The sequence below is a fragment of the Apiospora aurea genome, assembly GCF_038362705.1.
Source record: "Apiospora aurea strain CBS 24483 chromosome Unknown utg000009l_segment0_segment0, whole genome shotgun sequence".
Lineage (NCBI taxonomy): Eukaryota > Fungi > Ascomycota > Sordariomycetes > Amphisphaeriales > Apiosporaceae > Apiospora > Apiospora aurea.
Window position 1 is genome coordinate 1440816 of NW_027117396.1, and position 21914 is coordinate 1462729.

At 53.9% G+C, this 21914-nt stretch overlaps 11 protein-coding genes across 11 annotated transcripts; 6 read left to right on the top strand and 5 right to left on the bottom strand.

The window, feature by feature from the left end:
* Positions 1-1199: 1199 nt before the first annotated feature.
* On the bottom strand, positions 1200-2216 carry PG986_013553 (SWR1-complex protein 5; the record flags this gene model as incomplete). Its single annotated transcript, XM_066849775.1, has 1 exon — positions 1200-2216. One exon carries the CDS (start codon positions 2214-2216, stop codon positions 1200-1202), a length of 1017 nt encoding a protein of 338 aa, XP_066693918.1.
* A 722-nt stretch (positions 2217-2938) lies between these two features.
* Positions 2939-3463, bottom strand: PG986_013554 (uncharacterized protein; the record flags this gene model as incomplete). Its single annotated transcript, XM_066849776.1, has 1 exon — positions 2939-3463. The coding sequence occupies one exon, from the start codon at positions 3461-3463 to the stop codon at positions 2939-2941; it is 525 nt and encodes a 174-aa protein (XP_066693919.1).
* Positions 3464-4539: 1076 nt separating this feature from the next.
* On the top strand, positions 4540-4903 carry PG986_013555 (uncharacterized protein; the record flags this gene model as incomplete). Its single annotated transcript, XM_066849777.1, has 2 exons — positions 4540-4617; positions 4676-4903. 2 exons carry the CDS (start codon positions 4540-4542, stop codon positions 4901-4903), a joined length of 306 nt encoding a protein of 101 aa, XP_066693920.1.
* A 2660-nt stretch (positions 4904-7563) lies between these two features.
* On the top strand, positions 7564-9226 carry PG986_013556 (uncharacterized protein; the record flags this gene model as incomplete). The annotated part of the gene is made up of 2 exons (XM_066849778.1): positions 7564-8201; positions 8269-9226. The coding sequence occupies 2 exons, from the start codon at positions 7564-7566 to the stop codon at positions 9224-9226; spliced, it is 1596 nt and encodes a 531-aa protein (XP_066693921.1).
* Positions 9227-10140: 914 nt separating this feature from the next.
* Positions 10141-11390, bottom strand: PG986_013557 (uncharacterized protein; the record flags this gene model as incomplete). Its single annotated transcript, XM_066849779.1, has 2 exons — positions 10141-10945; positions 11008-11390. The coding sequence occupies 2 exons, from the start codon at positions 11388-11390 to the stop codon at positions 10141-10143; spliced, it is 1188 nt and encodes a 395-aa protein (XP_066693922.1).
* A 330-nt stretch (positions 11391-11720) lies between these two features.
* PG986_013558 (uncharacterized protein) lies at positions 11721-12903 on the top strand (the record flags this gene model as incomplete). The annotated part of the gene is made up of 2 exons (XM_066849780.1): positions 11721-11889; positions 11942-12903. 2 exons carry the CDS (start codon positions 11721-11723, stop codon positions 12901-12903), a joined length of 1131 nt encoding a protein of 376 aa, XP_066693923.1.
* A 232-nt stretch (positions 12904-13135) lies between these two features.
* Positions 13136-13451, bottom strand: PG986_013559 (Tim10/DDP family zinc finger-domain-containing protein; the record flags this gene model as incomplete). The annotated part of the gene is made up of 2 exons (XM_066849781.1): positions 13136-13300; positions 13368-13451. 2 exons carry the CDS (start codon positions 13449-13451, stop codon positions 13136-13138), a joined length of 249 nt encoding a protein of 82 aa, XP_066693924.1.
* A 532-nt stretch (positions 13452-13983) lies between these two features.
* On the bottom strand, positions 13984-14586 carry PG986_013560 (uncharacterized protein; the record flags this gene model as incomplete). The annotated part of the gene is made up of 1 exon (XM_066849782.1): positions 13984-14586. The coding sequence occupies one exon, from the start codon at positions 14584-14586 to the stop codon at positions 13984-13986; it is 603 nt and encodes a 200-aa protein (XP_066693925.1).
* A 458-nt stretch (positions 14587-15044) lies between these two features.
* Positions 15045-15746, top strand: PG986_013561 (phosphoglycolate phosphatase; the record flags this gene model as incomplete). The annotated part of the gene is made up of 1 exon (XM_066849783.1): positions 15045-15746. One exon carries the CDS (start codon positions 15045-15047, stop codon positions 15744-15746), a length of 702 nt encoding a protein of 233 aa, XP_066693926.1.
* Positions 15747-16026: 280 nt separating this feature from the next.
* On the top strand, positions 16027-17319 carry PG986_013562 (uncharacterized protein; the record flags this gene model as incomplete). Its single annotated transcript, XM_066849784.1, has 1 exon — positions 16027-17319. One exon carries the CDS (start codon positions 16027-16029, stop codon positions 17317-17319), a length of 1293 nt encoding a protein of 430 aa, XP_066693927.1.
* A 675-nt stretch (positions 17320-17994) lies between these two features.
* Positions 17995-19093, top strand: PG986_013563 (uncharacterized protein; the record flags this gene model as incomplete). The annotated part of the gene is made up of 3 exons (XM_066849785.1): positions 17995-18093; positions 18175-18269; positions 18331-19093. The coding sequence occupies 3 exons, from the start codon at positions 17995-17997 to the stop codon at positions 19091-19093; spliced, it is 957 nt and encodes a 318-aa protein (XP_066693928.1).
* Positions 19094-21914: the final 2821 nt, after the last annotated feature.

Here is a 21914-nt window from a genome sequence, read left to right on the forward strand (position 1 = left end):
CGATATAGTGTTGTTGGTAGTTGCCGGTACACCCGCCAAGTATCGTGACTCGTTACATGGCATTGTATAGATTAATGGGCGCGGATGGAAGTCGCTAGTGGTGAATCCATTGTATATTTAGGTAACTCGAACTCGACTGCGTCCTCATGGTATATATAGCCAAAACATATAGCCAAAACATGCCGTCTCCGATGGATTTTGCTGGTGATGTATGCCATGGTTCCGGAGATACGTTGGTGTCTCAACCTGGATGCATGGATATTGTATAGTATTGAGTTCAAAATCTACTTTCCGTTTAGGGATATAACTATAGGAGACTGACCACTTCGAAGATGAACACCTCAAAATGTACCGCCAGTGCCTTGCTAAACAACCAAGTAAGCAACATCATACCGGCTAAAAGTCTGGCGCATATAAACCTGGAGCACAGTAATAGACTTTACGAGGTCCACATCCAGATCCACGGTACGTCGAAACCTTTATGGTAAGAATAAGTTCTTCCGCGCAACGGATAGTAATGCTGTGCATGAATAGCTGAATGGCGGGCGTGCTGTTTTAGTACGCCTGAAGATCGCCCTGTCATCCTGGAAGGACCGTGTCAAGAGTCGAGGAGCTGGAGGGATTCTGAAGATCCACATTTTCCTCTGTCCCAGCGCACCCATCTGCGTTGCTGCAGGACCTTCATTGCTTCTGGCTGCATCCCCAAATGCTGTCCAGTCATTTATGGCACCGGACTTGCTGTAGGCATGGCAACATACCAACTGCTGGCATTGGTAGATCAGACGAAGAACCCTATGACCCTATACACATTATAATGGGGAGAGATGAGCTGATAGAGTAGAACTGATTGGGCAACGTATACCTTGGTTCAATTGGTATAGATGACGATTGGGTGGATCGAGCCCCCTGTCTGACATTGCTTCAATCTTTCTCGTACAAGGTAGGAGGTTGTTGAGGCATTGCGACTCGCAACGAGCTTCTCGAACAAGATGCCCGTCCTCGAGGTTGCGAAGTGCAAGGCGTGAGCATCCCACCCTACTCTCTTGGAGCACCAGACGGAGTGAAACCATAAAAAATGGCTTACTCTTGATGTTCGGTGTCGTGACGATTCCTGGCTACCAGCTGCGCACTTCTGCCGGACCCCCAGCCACAATCTCAAACCGGACAGAAGCAATGGTGACCGAACATTGTTAGCGATTTCACACACGTTGGGCCAAACGCGCCTTCCGTGCCTCGTCGTCTCTCTTGGCGTCGACTCTGGCCAAGAAATCCTGCCTCGAAGTATACGATTGCTTCGACTTTCCTGCCAGCTGGAGCTCGTCTTTGATACCGGCCTTGTCGACGAAGCCTGCCCAGTCCATGCGACTCTTCTCGACCACGTTGAGCTTCTTGGCCTTGGCCTGCTCGCGTATCTGCAAGCGAGCGGCCACGTCGAGGTTCAAGTCACCGCGCGCTGTCAAGCCTTCGATGACTGGCTCGAATATTGACCTGAACGCCTTTCGTGGCTGTCGTTTCGACGGCTCTTCGTCGTCGGCGTTGAGAGCATCGTCTGCACCTGGCCCTAGTGAGTCCAGGTAGACTTTGGCTTCTGCCGAATCCCGCGGCACCATTTTCTCTTCAGTGTGGACCTTGCCGGCGAAATTATAGGTTCGTTTGATTTTGATCATCGCGGGACCCTCAGATTCGGTAGCGTCCTTCATTGGAGGAGCCTTCGAGGCCTCGGTTGGCTCGGTGGTCTCATTGGCGCCATCGCCCGGCAGTTTGTCGTTGGTGGCATCCTCGGTGGCAGACTTCGACGGCACAACTGGGCCGGCCATCATCTGAGCCCATATATCATTCACATCCACGGTAACGGGGCCTGTCATGGCATGAGATTTGCGCTCGGCTTTCTCAGTCGCTCGCATGCTTCGCGTCTTGATAAGACCGCCCTCACCACCTTCGTCATCATTGGCAGCTCCATCTTTTGCTGTGTGCTTCTTTTGTCGTTTCTTCCCTTTCGATATGATGAGTTCGTCGCCAGAGTTTTCGTAGTCGCCTTCTCCGTTGTCGGGCTCAGTCGTGTCGCGCTTCCGCTTCGCTGTCGCGCCGGGCTGCACGCTGTCGTCCTCGGACTCTGAGGCGTCTTCTTCCTTCTCGTCTGCCGCCACGGCATCGGGAGAGAAGTCAGAATCCTCCTCGGAGGCGTAATCCTCGTCCAAAAGTGGCTCTGTGGACATGATTATGTGTGTGTGGTTGAACGGCGTTTGGGCGGCTGTGCAAATGATTGGCGAACTTTGGCTGGTAATCGGGACGTTGAAATGCGACTATCGATCAGATCAATTGATGCAGGGATTGTTGATTTACAGGTGCTTTTAGCGGCTCCGCGGGGGAGCAAGCACTGATGGGCATCAGTCAGAAGTTAGGACGCGTCCAGTTAAGACGGCACCCGGGCAGGCAAAAAGCTTCGATTGGGCCCATCCAATCAAACCCTGTAGCTTCAAATGCCTCGCAGCTTACTGCCTCGCGGCCCAACGGCGGCGGCGGTGAGTCTATCTGAGATATTACGACGTTAATAATTTATGTCAACGTTGGCGACAGCAATTGATGGGATGAGATGTTCGTTTTAGACGACATAATTTCATTTCTAACGGTTCTATGGCCTTTCGTTATTCCCAATTGCAATATCCCATCGGTCGGTGCTGGAGGTTTGACGCTGCAACGTGCTCGACCAATGGAATATTTCTGCAATATATACATAGTGGTGACATAAATTACAGTACGAGAGGACCATGGTGCCGAGTGACTTTCAAACTTCCAATTGACATAGCCCCCAGGGCTGCACCTGAGTAGCTCCGGTCGCTCTGGGCTGTCTATTGCTCAAACTCATTTTCTTCGTAGACGTCGTGAGGCATTTCCCCCCATACAGCCTCAACCGCAGGCCTGCTCGTGATTGTGTTTCTTAGAATCCCCAGAAGCCCTTGACGAGGAAGGCGGCGTAGCCGGCGAGGCCGAGCATGGAGGCCAGGGTGCCGTAGTAGCCGACAGGGCGGCCGACACCAATGGCGTCCTCGCGCTGCATGCCGAGCTCGGCGTGGAGGACACGGAAGGCGAAGAGGGCGCCGAGGGCACCGGTGAGGATCTTGCGGTTGCCGCCGTTGAGCTCGACGACAGCGGCGAGGGCAAAGGCCAACGGGACGTTCTCGGCGAAGTTCTGGTGGGCCCGCGAGGCCACGAAGAGCTTGCTGTCGGACAGCTGCTCGCCCCGGGAGGAGCCCCGGGAGGAGGTGGAGCTTCTGGAGCTGCTGCTGGAGGAGCTCTTGCTCTTCTGGGAGCCGTCGCCCAGTGCCTGCTTGCCCTCGAGGCGATGACGGACCACGCGGGCGCTCAGGAAGGTGAAGTAGGCCGTGAAGGGGACGGCGAAGCTGCCAGTGATCGGCAGCAGCGGTACGAGGACCGGGTTGTTGAGGCCGAACTTGAAAGACATGATGTAATGATTCTCTGGAGTATGGTACGACGGTTGATTGGTAGCTGTGCGGTGACTGTCAAATGATCTTTGTTTATTGTGGCAGACTTAGTTTACGCGGTGAGAGTCTTGAAATGTCCATGCTTCAATTGTGGTCCTCTGCCGATTCGGCAGAATATTGTTCCCGCCTTTGGGCCGCCATGAATGCATCATACGGTCGATAGCTGCGATGATGACACTAGAACGTGCAAAAATCCACATGAGCTATGAGACGCGTCTTTCGCTCTAGGCATTCCCCTAAAGATAGATTTACTGATTTAGAAGCGATACCTGACCCAAACCCATCCTGACATCATTTCAAGATCTACAGCCCCGTGCAGCTGTGTTCCAATGCTCCAGATTAAGCTATGACATTGAAGAAGACCCGTAGATGCGATACATCAACTCGCGGGGCTGGTACGACGAGCTTTGTTCAAGATTGGCCCATGGCTGAAAGTCAAACTAAGGGAAGCCCCCGATTGAACAGTCGGCAAGAGCAGTATATTCAATACTCGTTCAAAACGGCATGTCATGCTACTGGCTGAGTATGATGTGTGACAGCTATACACCAAGTACTCATTATACATGTCATTCTAGTGGTTAGATGGAACGGCTTCTCGTAGCGAATAACATACACAGCTTGCCGATGTGGTGTAGCAACTAGCAACGTTATCCAATACTACATACATGACCAGTAGCCTGCGCTCTCCCAGCACCCATACGGTCGCAAATGTGCCACTGCGGCTATAGATAGAAATAAGGGCAAAAAATGGGTTGCGATCTGGAGTTGCGATGCCGAGCAACACCCGTTTGTGCTGCTGACCCCACTGAAATACCGTCAGTACTGTCCAAGTCGGGAATATATGACGTCAGCGTATACTCCTACGTCATGATCCTGTGGGAGTCTCACAGAGGCTCGACAACGAGTCGTTGCTCAGCCTGGCATTGCATTCTACAACCATCAGACCATCCAACGACTCGCATAGTCCAGATACACTGTAGCATTTGTCCGAATCGTCAAACGCCCATATCACGTCACGTCAATCAGGTACCCCATCATGTCCCCCAGCGATAACAACAACACGCAGCCTGGCCTGGTCGCTGGCCATGCCGAGTATGTCAAGGGCGCTGCCGAGGTAAGTCCGTCATTTTGGTGACACACGATCCAAACCCTGGAGTCCTATCCAAACACAGATTGCTGACCGACCCTGCGAGCAGTCCACCATTGGAAGCGCGACCGGCTCCACAGCCTGGCAAAGCTCAGGGGAGCAGGCCAAGGCCCACGCGGTCGGCGTCATGAAGCAAGCGAGCGAAGGTCGCGATCCGACACAGGGATACGGCAAACTCGAAGAGACAGCGGGCAAGGTCACAGGATGTGAGGGCATGCAAGAGGAGGGCGCGGCGAGCAAGAAACCGGAATAGGTGTGTCTTCATAGAGGCCCTCGACTTCGGCACTGCCGTGTCGGGCCTTGTCGTTGCTATTGCCAGCCCTGAATGGACTGAGTCATCACCCTGGCCAAGAGTCCAGAGCAATGTTTGTACTGTTACTTTTGATGGATTGGTCTTAATGAGTTATGAGATAGGAAATTTTTAAATTTTTGCAGCCGAGGGCAAGCCCAGTGGGTATCATTGAATCGGATGCACTCCGATCAAATACAAATTTGTTGCGGCCAAGTCGCGATGCCTGGTACCCAGGTCGGGGACCGTTGCGTGGCATGGCATGGATTACCTGGACTGACAGGCACAATTGGAGCTTCAGAAGGTGCTGATTGATGCAACAAGGACAACTTACGTATGGTATGGGGATAATACCCACTGCCAAGGGCGTATGAGGAGTCTGCATGGTCAAGTTCACGATACTGACAGTCAGGTTTGCCGATTACTGAGAAGTTCACATGGTAGCCCACTTTGCTACGCCATGATCTCAGTAACGCATGATCGTTTTGCAACCTCCTTACGCATTTGGGGACAACTCAACTCCAGACGATGTCATTCCTGGGATGACTATCATTGTGGCATTTGTCAATAATGTATAGCCTGATTCGTGGGGGGTACTCCGTATGCGGTAGGTGGGAGATAGATACCGTATCGAGCAGTCGGAAAAGTCCCAGAAAAAGGTCCCAGTGTCGGTCCCAGTGTCGGTCCCAGTCGCAAAGTCCGGGTGGGCAAGAGACGGTGCCACCAAGCTTCACTTTAGCTGAACTCTATTCGCGATGGAATCTCTGGCATGCGGCATGCCACGATGCGATGTCAGTCCTCGCCTGAACCCTTGGTCCCTTGGGCTGATGGAGTCTTGGCCTTGGAGGAGGACGCTTGAACGTAGCCGAGTCATCGCATCAGCCCATTACCCGTTAAGATGGTTCACTTGTTGGCGTGCTTCTAGGGACAAAAGCCCCGGCTTACGTACAGTAGAACCAGTGCGGCCCAGGGCTGGCTCTTTAGACTTCTGCGAGCTGGCTGGTGCAAAGGCTAGAAGGCTAGCCGGTTAGCAGGTCAGATAGCCGATCAGGATCAGGTCTAAGGTGGTCGGCTTTTCCTTCCTCTGTACTTTACTGACGACTCGGGTCCATGTGGCCGGTGCAAGGCTCTCTGCGGCCTGTTTCAGGGTTGCTCTGGAAGGAGTTGCTTTTATATCGGATCGTCAGCTCGCCTTTGTTAGTGGTAAATCGATCGATAGCGCTAGATCTAGTATGCCCTGGCTCCCCTACAGGGCCTACAGGGCCTACAGCCAACAGCAATGTAGAGCCTCGAATTACTTACTGTATTGCGCTACAAAACATTGGCCCGATACAGCCTAGGTAGCAAGGCATTAATTACAGAAGAAGAAAGAAAACCCCAGAACACAGTGACAAAAACAAAAGTCTATCAGCAAAGAAACAAAACACAAATCAGGTCAGGCGCACAGGCTTTTGGGCTGCAACAAAGTGGAATGTCGAGAGCCGCCCCCGACGACAGCAACGTCATTATCAGGAGTTCCAGGGCATTTACCCAGTAAAGGCATGCCGACAATACCTGTCAGAACCCCCAGGACCTGGTAAGGGACTTGGGGACTTGGCAAAGTAGCCTCTTTTGGCCCCTCCTGCTCGTCACGTGGGGGTGGCAATCTGGTGGCAGCCCCTGCGGTGCTGGCGGGACCCTGAACATCAGCCAAAGCTCGTTCGCCAGCGACTCCGCCCGCAGCCCGCACAAGGGTGAAGGGTCTTTTTTTTCCCATGAGGACCCCTAAAAGAAAAATCCGATGCTGGGATGGGCAGGTGCGGGCAGCACGACACTGCGAATTTCAATCCCGCATTCCCATCCCATCCCATCACCCCTTCTTGGCCGCCCCCCATATCTTCCACGCCCCCCTTCCTTGAAATCGCATGCTAGGATCCCAACGCCGCCTACCCAGTCACCCAGTCACCCAGTCCTCTTCTGGCGACTTTTGCACTACCACCTCCCAATACGACTACATATCTGCACTGCCTGCTAGTCGCTTCCTTACCAACATACCTTTCTCTGGTGCACGTCATAGGGTCTAGACCTTTTTAGTTCCTGGTCTAATTTATCAACCCTCGGAGAGCCGCTCTCTCTCTCCAGCTTCGATGCTCTATCTTTGCCATGGTGCCTTATCCTACTCTTTCTTATAGCACCCTACCTTTGTGATCAACACCAACCAACCCCTCGGCGCGCAGCGCGTGTTTATTCGCTCTGTTCCAGGTTCGCCTGTTGCACGAAACGCTCCTCGGCACACCCGGCGATACTTAGCCCCTCCTTTGGCGGGAGGACAACAGGACCCCTTGAATGCTACATCAGGACTTCGTCCGCTGCTAGGCGCTTTCGAATTCCACCTGTTCGGTTTTCATGTTTGTTGGCGCTCAAACCATTCCGGTACGAAGAAATCTTGCTCGAGTCGGGTTTTCCCGAGCTTCTACAAGTCCGCGAAACCAACATTAATACCCCGTTGGAGGAAGAGTTTTGCTCGACGGTGTTCCCCACACCAAAAGTAAATCGAGCAGTCAGTCTATACGGCAGAGGCTCCATTCAATACGGTCGATGCCCACAGTCATAGCACCCACCCACGCGAATCAGACCCCTGCATAATGGATAGCGAAAGCAACCAGGAAAGCGACTCCCGAATTGAGTTGCTGCTTGAGGAACGCCAGCAGTTGACTGACGAACTTGTGCGAGAACCCTATGATTTCATCCTCTATCTTAAACGCGCGGTTTGTTACACGAACCTGGCTTACCCAGATCTGGCAGCTGGCGATGCTTACAGGGCATTGATGCTGACGGACGAGGCGCGCGATGAGAGTTTTGAGTATCATGAGCAGGTCCTCGAGACTCTGCAAAAATACGGCGTCGATAAGCTTCCTGAGGTTTTCGACCATGGCCTACTGTTGGATCTGGCCCAGGATATTGCGCACGGCCCAACACTGCTGGCCAACCTGGGCGCAGTCCGCAGCTATCAGATCCTAGCGATGGGTCTGCTGCTTTGTGGCAGTCTGCAGAGCGCTTACAAGTTCTGCGAGCGCGGCCTCCAAGCTGCACCCACGAATTCGGAGCTGCGCCACATCCATGGCTACATAGAAACCGTCGCCAAGCGGAGGATACGCCGCAACATCACCAGCGTGCATGATCTGCCCGACTGGGGCATGGTCCGGAGAGAAGTGTACCCTTGGAACCACTACGAGCCCGACCGCTTCTCGCAGGACTCGCTTGGCTTTCTAAATGAACGACTGTCGGCCATGGCCCCCTAAATGCGCGGTTCGGGTTGCGACGCTCCCTGTGTTGCTCGAGAACGCCAGCAACACGGACGACTACGAAGTAATTCCAACTTGCAAACAGCTCGGTGTCTTTGCCACGGAGGACATTGCTGCTGGAGAGACGGTTCTTGAGGAATATTCCCTCATTACTGCCAACAACCGTCTGAAAGACACCGTCTGTGATGCTTGCAGTGGAGAACTTCCTCCACTTGGCTGCGAGTCCGAGGCCGTAAACTGTCCCGAGTGCTATGACACGGTCTTTTGTAGCCAATACTGTTTCGATCAGGCGCAAGAACTGTACCATCCCGCCGTGTGCGATAAGGAGGTGGATTCCATTGCCAAGGATACCGATGCGAAAGACGCCGATGAAGCTCTCCATTTGCTGCTTCTTGCCAGAGTGCTCGCCATGGCCACTCATCAAGGAATCCACCCTCTTGAAGTCAGCCAAATAAAGTACATCTGGGGCGACTTTGTTCCCACCAAATGGAATGAAATCGACCTGTCGCCGAATGCTGGCCCACCGCCAGACTGGACCCTACCATTCTCATTTAGTTTCAACATCGAAACGCCTCTACACATCCTCGAGAATATGGATATTGACATCTACGCCACCTTGGCAGAACACGATCTGTGGGTCCTCAATACACTTTACAGCAAGACTCGCGGAACAGCCTCAGCCCGCAAAAACCCCCGTGATGGCCGACCGGATGTTGCAGCTGTGCACCCCTTCTGGTGTCTAGCCAACCACGACTGCGATCCGAACGTCACTTGGGAGTGGGGAGGACGGATGGTGCTTTCTGCCAGAGAGCGGCGCGCAGTCGGTGATCGCCCAGGCGGAATCAAAAGTGGTGAGGAGATCTTGAATCACTACTGTGACGTCACACTCCCCGTTCAAGATCGTAGGGAATGGGCATCAGGTAGTCTAGGTGGCTGGTGCATGTGTGCACGGTGTAGAAGAGAAGCGGCAGAGCCCATCCCTAACGGAGTCGCCTCACAGTAAACTATACCCACAGCCCACCCCTAGCGGCATCGGCAAGATTGCAGAGCCAATGCGCTTGCAATGGCTGTAGCTGTAATAGGCCCATGCGGAGAAGGATACGACGAGAAAACGGTTGGAGGACAGCGTTCCGATTTATTCACCAAGCCACATTTCCTTCCGTACACGATACCCAATCTTTACATAGGCTTTTTTGATATGCGGGTGACGCTGGAAAAGCAGAGGCATATACGAGACGAGGACCAGGAAACACGGCAGATATTGGCCCCATTTCTGTGAAAGAAATACATTAGCAATAAAGATATAGTAACAACAACAACAACAACAAACATCACGCAACATCACTTGGGCCCCGGAACTGGTCCTTCCGGTGTCGTTCAAGAATGGATGCGATCATGGCAACAGGCAAGCTAAGCCACCCTGCGCCTGTGAATTAAAGGAGGATGAAGGCACCCCAGGTAAGGCAACCTTCATACCACCAGTACGCATTCTTTTATTTGTGTTGGTGATCTGCTGGAGACTGGACTTGCCGACACCCTGCAACTTTCTCCGCTAGATTTTCTCTAGTTACACATGAGAAATTGTGTTGTGTATGCATGGGCAGGTGCTTTTAGCTGCTATGCACGCTTCCCCTTAATCGAGATTAACATGTGGGCTGTGTAGAGCCTATCAAGGCCCGTGTTGTCGGGATTCCAGAGGGAAAACAGTTGAGGAAGAGAGGGGTAAGAGATCTCGTACTGTCCATAATAGCAGCTGACTCTTCAAGTTGTTGTATGGTAAAATTTTAGCAGCTTAGCTCGGGACGCCTTACATGCGTATTCAACGCCAGAGATTATCCAAGATAAGTTGCAGTGGCTGGCTTGCGCCCGCGCCAGACGAGTGTCTATTTATATCGTCTATTCTCAGGGGTGTCATTACTACGTCTTTGCCTTTGCCTTTGCGCGGATGTCCGACCACAGTTTGTCGATGATCTGGAAGACGGCTGTGACGTCTCGCCGCACAGTCTCGTTAAACCCAGCCCCGAGCCTCTGCTGGATCTTGTCCGGATGCCATCGAAAACGCTCCTCCTTCAGCTTCGAGAGGAAGACTGACTCGCCAATCTCGATTGGGTCTAGTCCGTTAACGAAGAAATCCCGTACGGTCTCGGGATTGATCTCAGCTCGGTCTCCATCACTGCTGCTGCTGCTGCTGCTTCTGGCAACCGGCCAGCTCATGCCCTCAAGAGTGCCATCCCAAGAGGCCCAGGCCGCGGCGTACTCTTCATACTTCTCCCGCCAGCTCCGCCTGCGCCGTCTCTCCTCGCCGCGCCGCAGGCTCTCCTCCATCTGCCGCGTCAAGCGGCGTGCCTCGGCCTCCTTGTCGTCCTTGGCCCTCTTCGCCTCTTCGCGCCGGGCGCGCTCCTCCAGCAGGCCCTGGTGCGTCTTCTCCCACATCTTCTGCCGCACGTACGCCGCGTACTCGTCGTCCGTCATCTGCTCCAGCTCGCCGCCGCCCTCCGCCGACGGGCGCGCGTTGGCGTACACGTGGATCGGCTGCCCGTAGACACCCTCCCAGTACGCCGCGCCCTCGTCGTCCGCCATGGCGTCGAAGAGCGACTGGCGAAAGGCGGCTTCCGGATCCAGGGGCGGCGGCTCGTGAGGGTTCGGCGGGGTGGGCGAGCGCGTGCGGGTGCGGTGGCGGTGTCTCCGCCGCCGGTGCTTGTGATGTTCACCGTGGTGGCTTCTGCGATGACTCCGTCTCGACTCGCGGTCGGGGTCGGGGTCGTCGTCGTCATGATCTTTCACTTCCCCTCCCTGCCGTCTCTGCTTCGCTCAGAGCGCCGCCGGCCTTCTCTGTCCCGGCGGCGGCAATCGTCATCGTCATAATCTCGTTCGCGACGGCGCGAGGAGCGATGTGAGCTGGAGTGTTTTGACTTGAAGCGGAATTTGGTGGTTTTGCGATCGCCATGTCTCTTTCCGTCGTTATTGCTGCTGTCTGGGTCTTTCGAGCGCGCCCTCTCTTCGCCGGCGCCGTCGTCGTCTGGAAGATGCGGCTCACTTTTTGGCGGGGCAGTGTCAGTGTGGTAGCTGTCGGCGCGATCCTCCACCTCGGGCGACAAACGAGGGAGGTCCGGATTGATGGACGACAGGATGTGCCGCCTCCTGGGAGACGACGGTGCGGTGGTCATGGCGGTTTGTTCATCCTGGGTTTTAGCCGGGTGTTGATTGGCAATGCGACGACGGGAATCGTACGTAAAGCAAGCCAAGTTGCTATCGATGTGTTGTTGAATGGATGGCGGACCCCTGCTAACAGTAAGTCCGATAATAAGCTTTATCAAGTCAGACCACCCCTGTAATTGTCGGTCATGGGTGTGGGTCTCTGTTTTCGGCACTCCAGGTCAAGCCAATAGCTACCACAGCAAGCAAGTACCTAACCTCTCCATCATCTACATCATTGTAAAGCACCGCAGCCACCGTCGCAAACCATTCCACGCCACTCTATTTCCTCGGGCGCCAATATGAGCAAGCCAGGTCTGTCGTACGGTTTAAATCTGAAGAAGGCGACAAACTCCAAACCTGCGCCGCCCAAGAGGAAGCCCATCTTTGGAGGCGATGACGATTCAGACGACGATGGTGCCAACAACAGTGGCCCCCAGGCCACCAAAATCACCGAACTCGACGATGACGGTTTCTCGTCCAAGCCGGCGGCGCTGAGCAAAAAAGGCCTCCAAGATCCAAGACAAACCGGCACTTAAAAAGAAGCCGCAAATATCCATGTTTGGCGATTTGTCGAGCTCTCTGGAGTCGCGCAAACACCAAGAGGCCGCGGAGGAGCTGGATCCCTCGATTTACGACTACGATGGGGTCTACGACTCGTTAAAGCCGGAGAAGGTGGCCGCGCCCGAGGATGTCGACCGGCGGCCCAAATACATGAAGAGTCTCCTGCAATCGGCTGCGGTACGCAAAAGAGACGCGCTGATTGCCGAAGAAAAGAAGGTCGCCCGGGAAAGAGAGGAGGAGGGCGAGGAATACGCGGATAAGGAAAAGTTCGTCACCGAAGCCTACAAGAAACAGCAAGAGGAGAACCGGCGCATAGAGGCTGAGGAGCGAGTACGGGAAGAGGAAGAAGCCAAGAAAAACAAGGGCGGTGGTATGACGGCATTCTACAAGGACCTGTTAAATCGAGGCGATCAACGACACGCCGAAGTGATGAAGGCCGCAGAGGATAAGGCAAAATCAAAGTCAGGCCCGGAAGCCCCCGACGATCAATCTCAAGACCAACAAAAAACGAGAACCGAGGCCGACATTGCAAAGGAACTCAACTCGAAAGGAGCATCGGTTGCTATCAATGACGATGGGCAGGTCGTCGACAAGCGCGAATTGCTCAAAGGTGGTCTCAACCTGGGCGCGAAGAAGCCCGAAGTCCGCAGAGACCAGCGCGAAACCGAGCGCAAGCAAGACCGCTCCTCTGCCGGGTTTGTTGGCGCAGGAGGCAAACAGAGCATGCGCGAACGACAGTCACGTATGATGGAGGCACAACTCGAGGAGTCACTCAAACGGTCCAGGGAGAACGAGGCTGAGGAGAGAGAAAAGGTTGAGCGTGCCGCAAAGAGCAGGAAAACCGAAGGCGAGATCTCGAGCGCAAAGCAGAGATACCTTGCTCGAAAGGCCGCGGCAGCAGCTGCTGCAAACGAGCAGTAGCGTGCAACTTCAAGATACCCAAAGCCGTTACCCAGGCAATTCCATCATATTCATGTTGCCGCCCGAGACGAATGTGATAGTACATGGCGATCTATGTTTAGGGATTCCGGTACCCGGAGATGCCCGATGGCAAATCCGAAAATCCAGCCGATAACCTCCCGCTGCAGAACTGCAGCCATAATATACAGTATAGCGCGGCGCACCCGATGGTATTGTGTTCTCGATTCTGGCTCTATTGTCCTCCCTCTCGCCTCAATCGTGTAATATATGTGGTGCTGACTTGGTTCCACGAGGACATGTACTTCTCCATGCACTGAGTGAAGCATGTCTGCTCGCCGCTGGATAGGGAAGCACCGGGTTTCGGGACACACTTCTGGAAGCAATGCTCGTTGATTTTCTGCGCCAATTGGAATTGTATCAGTTTCTGTGCTGCTTGGGAACCGGCCGATAAGACTTCCTCATACCTCAATCAGCTCGCGCGCATTGTTCATGGCATATTGCGTCTGGACCTGCTTGATGACTTCTTGCTTGACGCTCTCGGAATCCATGATGGCGGAGTTGGGGTTGGTTGTTATTGTTGGTGGGTTTCTATAACGGCCGAATTCTTCTGGTCCTTACGTTCCTCTAACGGGTCTAGGAAGAGTGATGGTCGACGGAACAAGCCCAATAGCAATCGATACAATCAATTGGAGGCTCGAAATGTGACTGTATTAAAGAGTTGAGCTATCAATGATGCCTCTTCGGGGCTAAGATATTTATTCCTCTAGCGCATCCGCCTGGCCAGGCATGTCCCAACTGGGTGAGCCGCCAAAAGTAAGTACCCGTCCCACTGTTTTCAGCGTTGACATGTGGCTTTGCCCTACCAGCTACAGTGGGGGAGTGGCTGAAGCTCTCCTCGTCCTCCCCCTGGGGTATGCCGCACCTATCCGCAGTCGATATCCTTCCTTCCTACACTTCGTCTGATGAGTGCCACTTGAAGCATCAGGGGCTTTCGCTCTTTCACAAGCACCCATCCCGCTAGTTGTGAGTTGACAACTTCCAACGGAAGATGCAACTGGGTTCACGACTCTGTCGGCAACGTCAGCCATAAACAGCCCGGTTGGAGAAGCCGCCAACGACCCCCTTTGCTTTGGCCCCATAGATCTTGTCGCCAATGTCTCCATTGGTGTAGGGCACCAGGTAGCCATTGTCGTCGCACTTCTCGGCTTCTCTCGCCACGACGATATACTTGACGAGTGGGTGCATCGCTAGCCTCTGTAAGGCCGCCGGAGCAGCGTAGCAAGACAGGATCACTACGCTCCTCAGGATGCACCCGGGCATTCCCAGCAGTCGGTCGCATATCAGCTTGATGGTATCTCCCGTGGCGATGACAGTGTCAAGTAGAACAAGCGGGCCAATGCCCTCGTCGTCTTGTCGAGGAAGCGGCCTTCTGCCGAGCCATTCCACGGCCACGTTCTGGCTGCTCTTGGACTTGGAACATCTCACCAAGACACACGTTGATGATGGGAGTGCGGACTGAGCTCCCACGTACATAGGTAATCCGGCCTCAAGGACTGGTATCAAGGTTGCCGAGGTGAGAGACGAGTCGTGATCTTGGGCAGCGGCGACGAGCTTTCGAGTGAGAGTGTGAATTGTACGTTGCATGATATGATTCGAAGCATTCGGGGCGCAGAAGGTTTCCATTAGGGAAGAAACTTCGCTTGCTGGGAGCGTCAGGATAGGAGCTCCCATGGGTTGCTTTGACGACATTATTCCAGTGGAATCAGGATGAAACGACTACTTGAACATTTTACGGTGCAATCAGTTAAAATTTATTTATCCGCCCATCGCCCTATGACTGGCCTGGATGGCCTGACTGGCCTATTGACTGTTTGGCTGCTCGTTGCAGTCTGGTTGACTGGTCATTAGTGGCTGGCAGGAGGGTTGGCCTTCACCAGGCGAGAGACCCTTGTGAGAGAAACCGAGAAACCTGCGCGGCAACACGTGTAAAGTACTACAGTAGGCTGTTGCGAGAGAAAAAGCTCGTCCTACATTATACACCACCACAGCGCAAGACTTGGCCACAAAACAGGCATTGCCACACAACACCAGCGACAGCTTGACTGCAACCAATTGTACACACGCCACGGGCGGCTCCGATCATGCCGATCAAACTCATCTTTGATTTCGATGGAACTTTGTTCGACACGCACCGTTCCATCTCTCGCTGTATCAAACTGACCTTCGACGCGCTGCTGCCGGCCCAAGCACCGTCCGAGGCCGAGGTGCACCGGTTTATCTCCAGCGGAGCGGGACTGCAGGATACGTTCAAAGCGCTGCATCCCGATGCTGGAAGTCACTTTGACGAAGATAGCTGGACGGCAACGTACCGTTCGCTCTACGCGGAACACGGCCAGCCCTTGATCACGCCATACCCCGGGGCTTCGGAGCTGCTAGCGACACTTAAAACCCGCAATATCCCTGCGGCCATTGTCAGCAACAAGGGCGTGGCGGCGGTCGTGGCGGCGCTCAGAAACAATGGCTTGGGCGACAGCATACGCGAGGATATGATCGTTGGCGACAAGACCCCTGGCGCTACGAGAAAGCCGGACCCGGGCAGCTATCTCAACTTGCTGATGCCAGCGATGAGATCTCAGGGACATGCCGACCCTATTGATGCGTCGAGCGTGCTGGTCGTCGGCGATACGGAGGCGGATATCCGGTTTGCGATCAATATCGGCGGCGCCATATCGGTCTGGTGTAGATATGGGTACGGTAATAAATCTGAATGCGAGAAGTTGAAGCCGACCTTCACGGTAGATTCTCTCCAGGAGGTAGAGGAAATCATCAACAGTTGGCAGTGATGTATTGAAAGGTGCTAGCATACATGTCAAAGCCATTGTATCTCTCTGTTAGCTTGGATATTTTGTGAACAATATATAGAACAAATAGATTGTTTCCTGCTTTGTTCCTTGGTATGTCGTATAATATACTATATAATGCACGCTTTATCTCCTCGGCTATGTTTGTTGCGTAGGACACTGGACTAGCCTCGTCTCGATCGGTATTGTCCCGTATCGATCAAGCGACAAAATGACACTCGAAACTATGTCTGTTCATCCTGGTAAGGGGAACTGTTTGATGATGGTTTTCCAAGAGCTGCCCCTGGAATTCGACCCATCTGAGCAGTGGCTCGACGGTCACTCGCCAGAACACCCATACTTCAATAATGCAGAGAAGGTTGAACGTTTCGTGGGGCTTATTAAAAAGGAGCTACTGGATTGCATTCTTGAAGGATGCCAGATCCTACTTAACCTCAACGGCGCCAGTAAGTTGCGTCTGACGTTCGAACACGATGCGCCTGTTTGGCGAGCAGCCGTGTCGATGCACAAGTATGGCGTCGTTTTCTTGGGCAGTCGGACAGACTGTCGAAACGATTTCATGTCCGTATTAGCGTCAAATAAGGAAGCCTTCGAAGCGGTTGACTCATTTCTGTGCACCGAACGAAATGCGATACGCGCCATCAACTACGGCGTCCACCGATGGATTACAACGAAGAACACCAAGGTAGACCATCCGGCCAAGCTTATCCCGGCCTACGCCTTTGCCTCCATCGACTTTCAGCATATTGCGGTAAGATCTCGTGACATTGAAGGCGACAGCGCTCGCCTGCTCGACCCCACCGAAGCCCTCTGGGACCTCCACGACTTTGCACACCATGCCGCCGCCGCCCTGTCACCGGCCCTGTATGGCAGCAAGTACTTCACGCACCTGATCAAGCTCCCTCCCCGGCTCACTGCGCTCATACGAAGCCCGGGAATGGGAACAGCTAAGCCAAACCCCCTTTGCTCAGATGGTGTGATCTTTAGCGAGTTACTAACACCATTGTTCGAGGACGAGATGCGCGCCGTCGCCAAGAAACAGAAGAAATACACATACGCCTCGCTGACCGACCATCTGGCCGAGTCGCTGGCCGCCTACCTACTGCAGCAGCGTGCGCTAAGACATGGCACGACGGGCGCCATGGTCACGATGGAAGCGCCCATCACGCCCGAGCAGCTCGCCGTGCTCGCCCAGAACAAGGCGTACGAGCTGGCAGCCTCGGAGGTCGAGCAGCGCGTGGTGACGCGCGGCGGGCCGGCGCGGGACGAGCGGGACAAGCTCGACGCGATGAGCTCGGCGGACAGGATCCGGCACCTTGCCGCGTCCCGCAGCTGGATGTACTTCGAGGTCCGGAACACCGTCAAGCACCGCGCTCAGAAGCTGGCGTACGCAAAAGTTGCCAGGCACATGCTCGCCAGGTCGGGAGAGGAGGAAATGGGTGATGCGGATAGGCAGTTGGCGCAGCTGATTCTCATGGCCAACGAGTACATGGGCTGGGAATGGGGGCAGGTGCCGAACTTGTGGGAGATACTACTGGGCATTGGGGTAGCCTAATAGCCGAACTTTGCAGGATGTCCCAATGCCAGCCATTGTAGAATAGAAAAGGATTGCCGTTCCAATAAGAATGCCATATCAGCTATGAATATGAATCGACTTTATATATCAGTGTGAACGTTTAGTATAAGGCATCGGGTGGTTAGCGCACTGCCACCCAAGCCACATGTAGCGTGAGAAGACAGGCAGTAAGGTACCTGGAGCAGAGCGCGCTTATTTACGCCAGAGACCCCAGTCGGGAGTCGGACAGCTTCGATTTTGGGCAGTTTAGCAGTTAGCAGTTACCCTAGCACCCGACATCAGGTGCCTCGGTGCCTCCAAAAGTACTTAGTACCCTTGTATCCGCTTAGGGACACTTACACTAGGGGACGGGGAGAGTTTAAGACAAGCCTTAAGTCTGACCACTGACAGTTGCACGTTCTCTCCCGGGCCCCGGTTTTATTGGCAGCTACTGGTGCTTCGATGGAGGACAGGCAAGAGGCCAGCTAACGATTGATGGAATTGGTCGAATTCGTTTTGATTCCAGTCCTCCCACGACCACGACAACTAGCTGGCCATCGTCGCACAGCACACTTCTTCTAGGGGCCTTCTTGCGCGGCAGACGCTCAACAGCACTCCTTCAGCTTCTTCTCCTTCTTCCCTTCCCACCATTCTTTTCGCCCGGCTCAGCCCACAATGAGGTGGCAGACTTGGTTGTCGTCGGCCTTGGGGCTGGCAGCGACTGCTCGCGCTGCAGTGAGCCATGACGAAGAAGGAAACATTCGCAGCATTTCGGTCAGTTCCATTGCCCTTCTACAGGCTCTGTCGCCCTTTGCATTGAGTCGAGTTGACTAACATGGCGCTCTCCCAACACAGCTGCGAACGCACACACTAGTCCAACCCTACCTCGACTCGGATATGGCCAGTCGCTGGTACGAGTTCGGAGGTGATACCATCATCAGGACAGATTCGTATGCAACCCGGCTCCGCTTGCCGCTCCGCATATCCCGACAGAGGCTAACCTGTGCCTAGATACGTTCGCCTGGTGTCAGACCGTCCCTCGCAAAACGGCTGGCTGTTCTCCCGCGTACCCCTGACGGCCACCAACTGGGAAATCGAAGTCGAGTTCAAGATCCATGGACAGCACCAGCTTTACGGCGACGGATTCGCCATGTGGCTTACAAAGGAGCGCGGAAAGATGGGCTCCGTCTTTGGGCATGCCGACAACTTCGAGGGTCTCGGTCTCTTTGTCGATACCTACAAGAACAACCGCCCGGGTGTCGTCTTTCCCTACGTCATGGCCATGTACGGAGATGGAAAGACCAGCTACAACAAGGACAACGACGGAAAAGACCAGGAATTCGCCGGCTGCTCTGCCCGTGGCATTCGACATGCCAGCGTCCCGACCAAGCTCAAGTTGACCTACTTCCAGGACAAGCAGCTGAAGCTGGAGCTGCAGTACAAGTCGGAAGACGAGTGGACTCTGTGTTTCGAGACGAGCGAGCCCCCGGCCATCCCATCGGTCACCTATCTCGGCTTCAGTGCCGAGACTGGCGAGCTCAGCGACAACCATGACATCATCTCCGTCAACGCAAGGAACCTGTACACGTCTGGCGGGCAAACCGGCAGCAAGTCTTCTCCCGGAGGACGTAAGAGCAAGCAGCAAAAGCCTGAGAAGCAGGGCGGCGGCTGGGGCTGGTTCCTGTTCAAGATTGTTATGGTTGGCGTGGTGCTCGGAGGCGGCTACGTTGGCTACACTGTTTACCGAACCAAGAACAGGTCTCACCGTTTCTAAATCTGAAGGGCCGAGGCGCAAACGAGTTACGACGAAAAAAAGGGGAGGACTTTTTCTACAGTTGTTACTACACGAATCGAATCGTATATACCACTCTACATCATTCCAAGTCGCGGGTCTCCAGGTGCAGTCAAGATACACGCGGCGTATGAGGTCTTATGTGCTGTATGGCATTGGGCACAGACTCGGATATAAGTACTTAGGATTAGGCCACAAATATGAATCAAAGAACGAAAGGTTGCTAGTGCACACACTCTTATTGGATCGCCTGCAGAATTTGGTTTTTGGAATGGTCCATGATACGAAATATGGCCATTTCAGGATTTGGCTTATGTAAGTCGTCAAACCGCGGTTGATTGGACTGGGCATCGTTTCTTGCTACCTAGAACAACACGAGAGTGCCGTGCTATAGCTCAGAATCCAGACGACCATGAAACGGAATACCAGAGTAGTTCATCCCGTAGAACAAATTATCCTGCGCAAGGGCAAAAGCCATGGAATGCATTGAAGATGCGGCTGGTCCTGCGATGCCAGATGATTTGCAACAAAGTGTAGCAAGATTCCTACGACGACTACTCACAAGGGTGTTGGCTATAGGCCCGCCTGGATCGATATGCTTGCAGACGTCCAGTCCTTAATATAGAACACATCGGCTAACCCCAACCTCCAACCTCCAATGACGCAGGGTTGAGGGCTAGAGGGAAAACTGCTACATGGTACCTACAGCTTTCTGTACCCCACATTCACCCACCCTTCTATTCAGTCAATCATGCGTACCATTCGTGCCCAAGCGTTGCCATGATGATGTTCCATGTCAATGGTTCAGCTATTATGAAGGGTGCAGGAGATATATGCCGGCAGCTGATATGTACGCCATCGAGGCTAGGTAGTAGCCAGGTATTGTATCTGTCTACTGACTGACCCAATGTTTAGCTGCTATGAGGCTACAGGCTACAGGCTACAGCACCCGGGTGAGAGTTGAGCAAGCAAGCCGTTGCGGGATGTCGATCAGCAATTCCTTCGAGGCTGATTTGGAGTCAAGATCACCCAAACTCCGTGTCTGCATGTTTGTTCCTATCAGCGGTATGTTTCCGCACCTATCAAGCAAGCATTCGCCTCCGTATCCTACCTCGACTGCACGTCAGTCTACGATAGGAAATTGGCAGGGTCAGATCTGGTCGTTGCATCGTTGCGTGTGTACTGTAGAAAAGAAAGAAAAACGAAAGAAGGAAGCGCGCGCTTGCTTTCCTTTAGCTCTCTCATCTCACGGGAGTGAGGCAGGTCTTCCTCTCTGCCACCCTCTCGCCTCCCCTTTCTCTCTTCGCTTCAACGCTCTTTCTTGCTTGCTTTCACTCCTGCCCCTTTCTCTATCCTCAACGAGCCAATGGGGAAGTTGAAAAGGTGAGGAGGGTGTATTATTTTCCCGATGCCATTGCCATGTTTTCGCAAGCTAGCTCAACTTGGCAGAGCGAGCTGAGACTGTAGGAGTTGCTCTGGTCAACCCCCCCCCCCCCCGCCCCCCGAAATACCCCACCCTGGCTGTCCACTCAACCAATTCTCTAACTATCTCGTCACTTTCGTAGCCCATGCTCGCCGTCTTTGAGGCTTCTCTTCGACTACGAAACCTTAATTCAGTTGAGCTGACTAGTTGATCGCTGCTCTGCTCAACCTTAAGAGCCTCTGCCGTCGGAGCCTATTGGTCGATCTGCCTATACCCTCCGGCAGACAAGGACAAGGGAAAAGCCTGTCAGGACCCGGGAGTTGCATCGTTTCAAGACACCTTGCCAATTGCTTGCTTCTTTTTTTTTTTTTTTTTTTTTTGCCTCCTTCCAGTCTCGGTCTCTCTCTCTCTCCTTTGCCTGGCCTGCCTCAATCGGACCCAATTGCAAACACAGATCGGTACTTTGTTTTTTTGGGAGGGCCTCTCCGGTCGAAAGTAAACAAGAGCCGCTGTATACCTACTTGCCAATCTCCGTCCTGGACTCCTTTTTATTAGTGCTCCAAAGATAACTCTGGATTCCAATTGCATTGGCAGCCGCCCGCGCCCACTTAGGACCTAGTCGTAGGTACTCTGCGGGGAAAGGCTTTGAGCGAACAAGGGACACACGACCTTTGGACCTACCTCATTAGCAGCCCACACAACTGTCTACCTACATACCTGCCCTTCCCTATATACCGAATCTGCGACACCTCTTTGTCTCTGGATCTCATCTTCTTTCTTGGACACCCGCTCCTGCTGATGAAAACAACCGCAACCCGGACCTCCTTCTCAGACCCGGCCACCAGTTGAGCTTCCTACCGTTGCACCCAAACCTTAAAGCAGCCCGGGACTAGGCTCGACTCTACCGTACCTACCAGCTTCGAACACACACACACACACACATACACACACATACACATACACGTCGACCTATCCGGCAAGCATAGCTGGGGCGTGCCAATAGCAGTTGCAGAGACTCCAGAGTGTGCCGTCTCGGTCGCAGCAGTGGCCCGCCGTCCATAAGCTGTTTACTTGACTCCCGCGCCTGCCCTCGGCTCCAAGCGCATCCGCCCGGCTGGTTCTTGATCGGAGCTACGATCCGTCACATTGGCACATTGGCGACGCAAGTAGTGCCCTACCCGAGTCGAACCCACCGCTCCTACCCACACTGCCGCTTTGCGAACGTCAGCTTCCTGCCTGACACACCACAGGCGCCAATTCCTGCTTCTCGCCAAGTCCCTCACACGGCTCTGCCAGCTTCCCAATTGACCGACCGACACGGTTGCTCTTGCGTACATAGCTGCTTAGCTTGGTAGTCGTACTCCACCGACCACAATACAC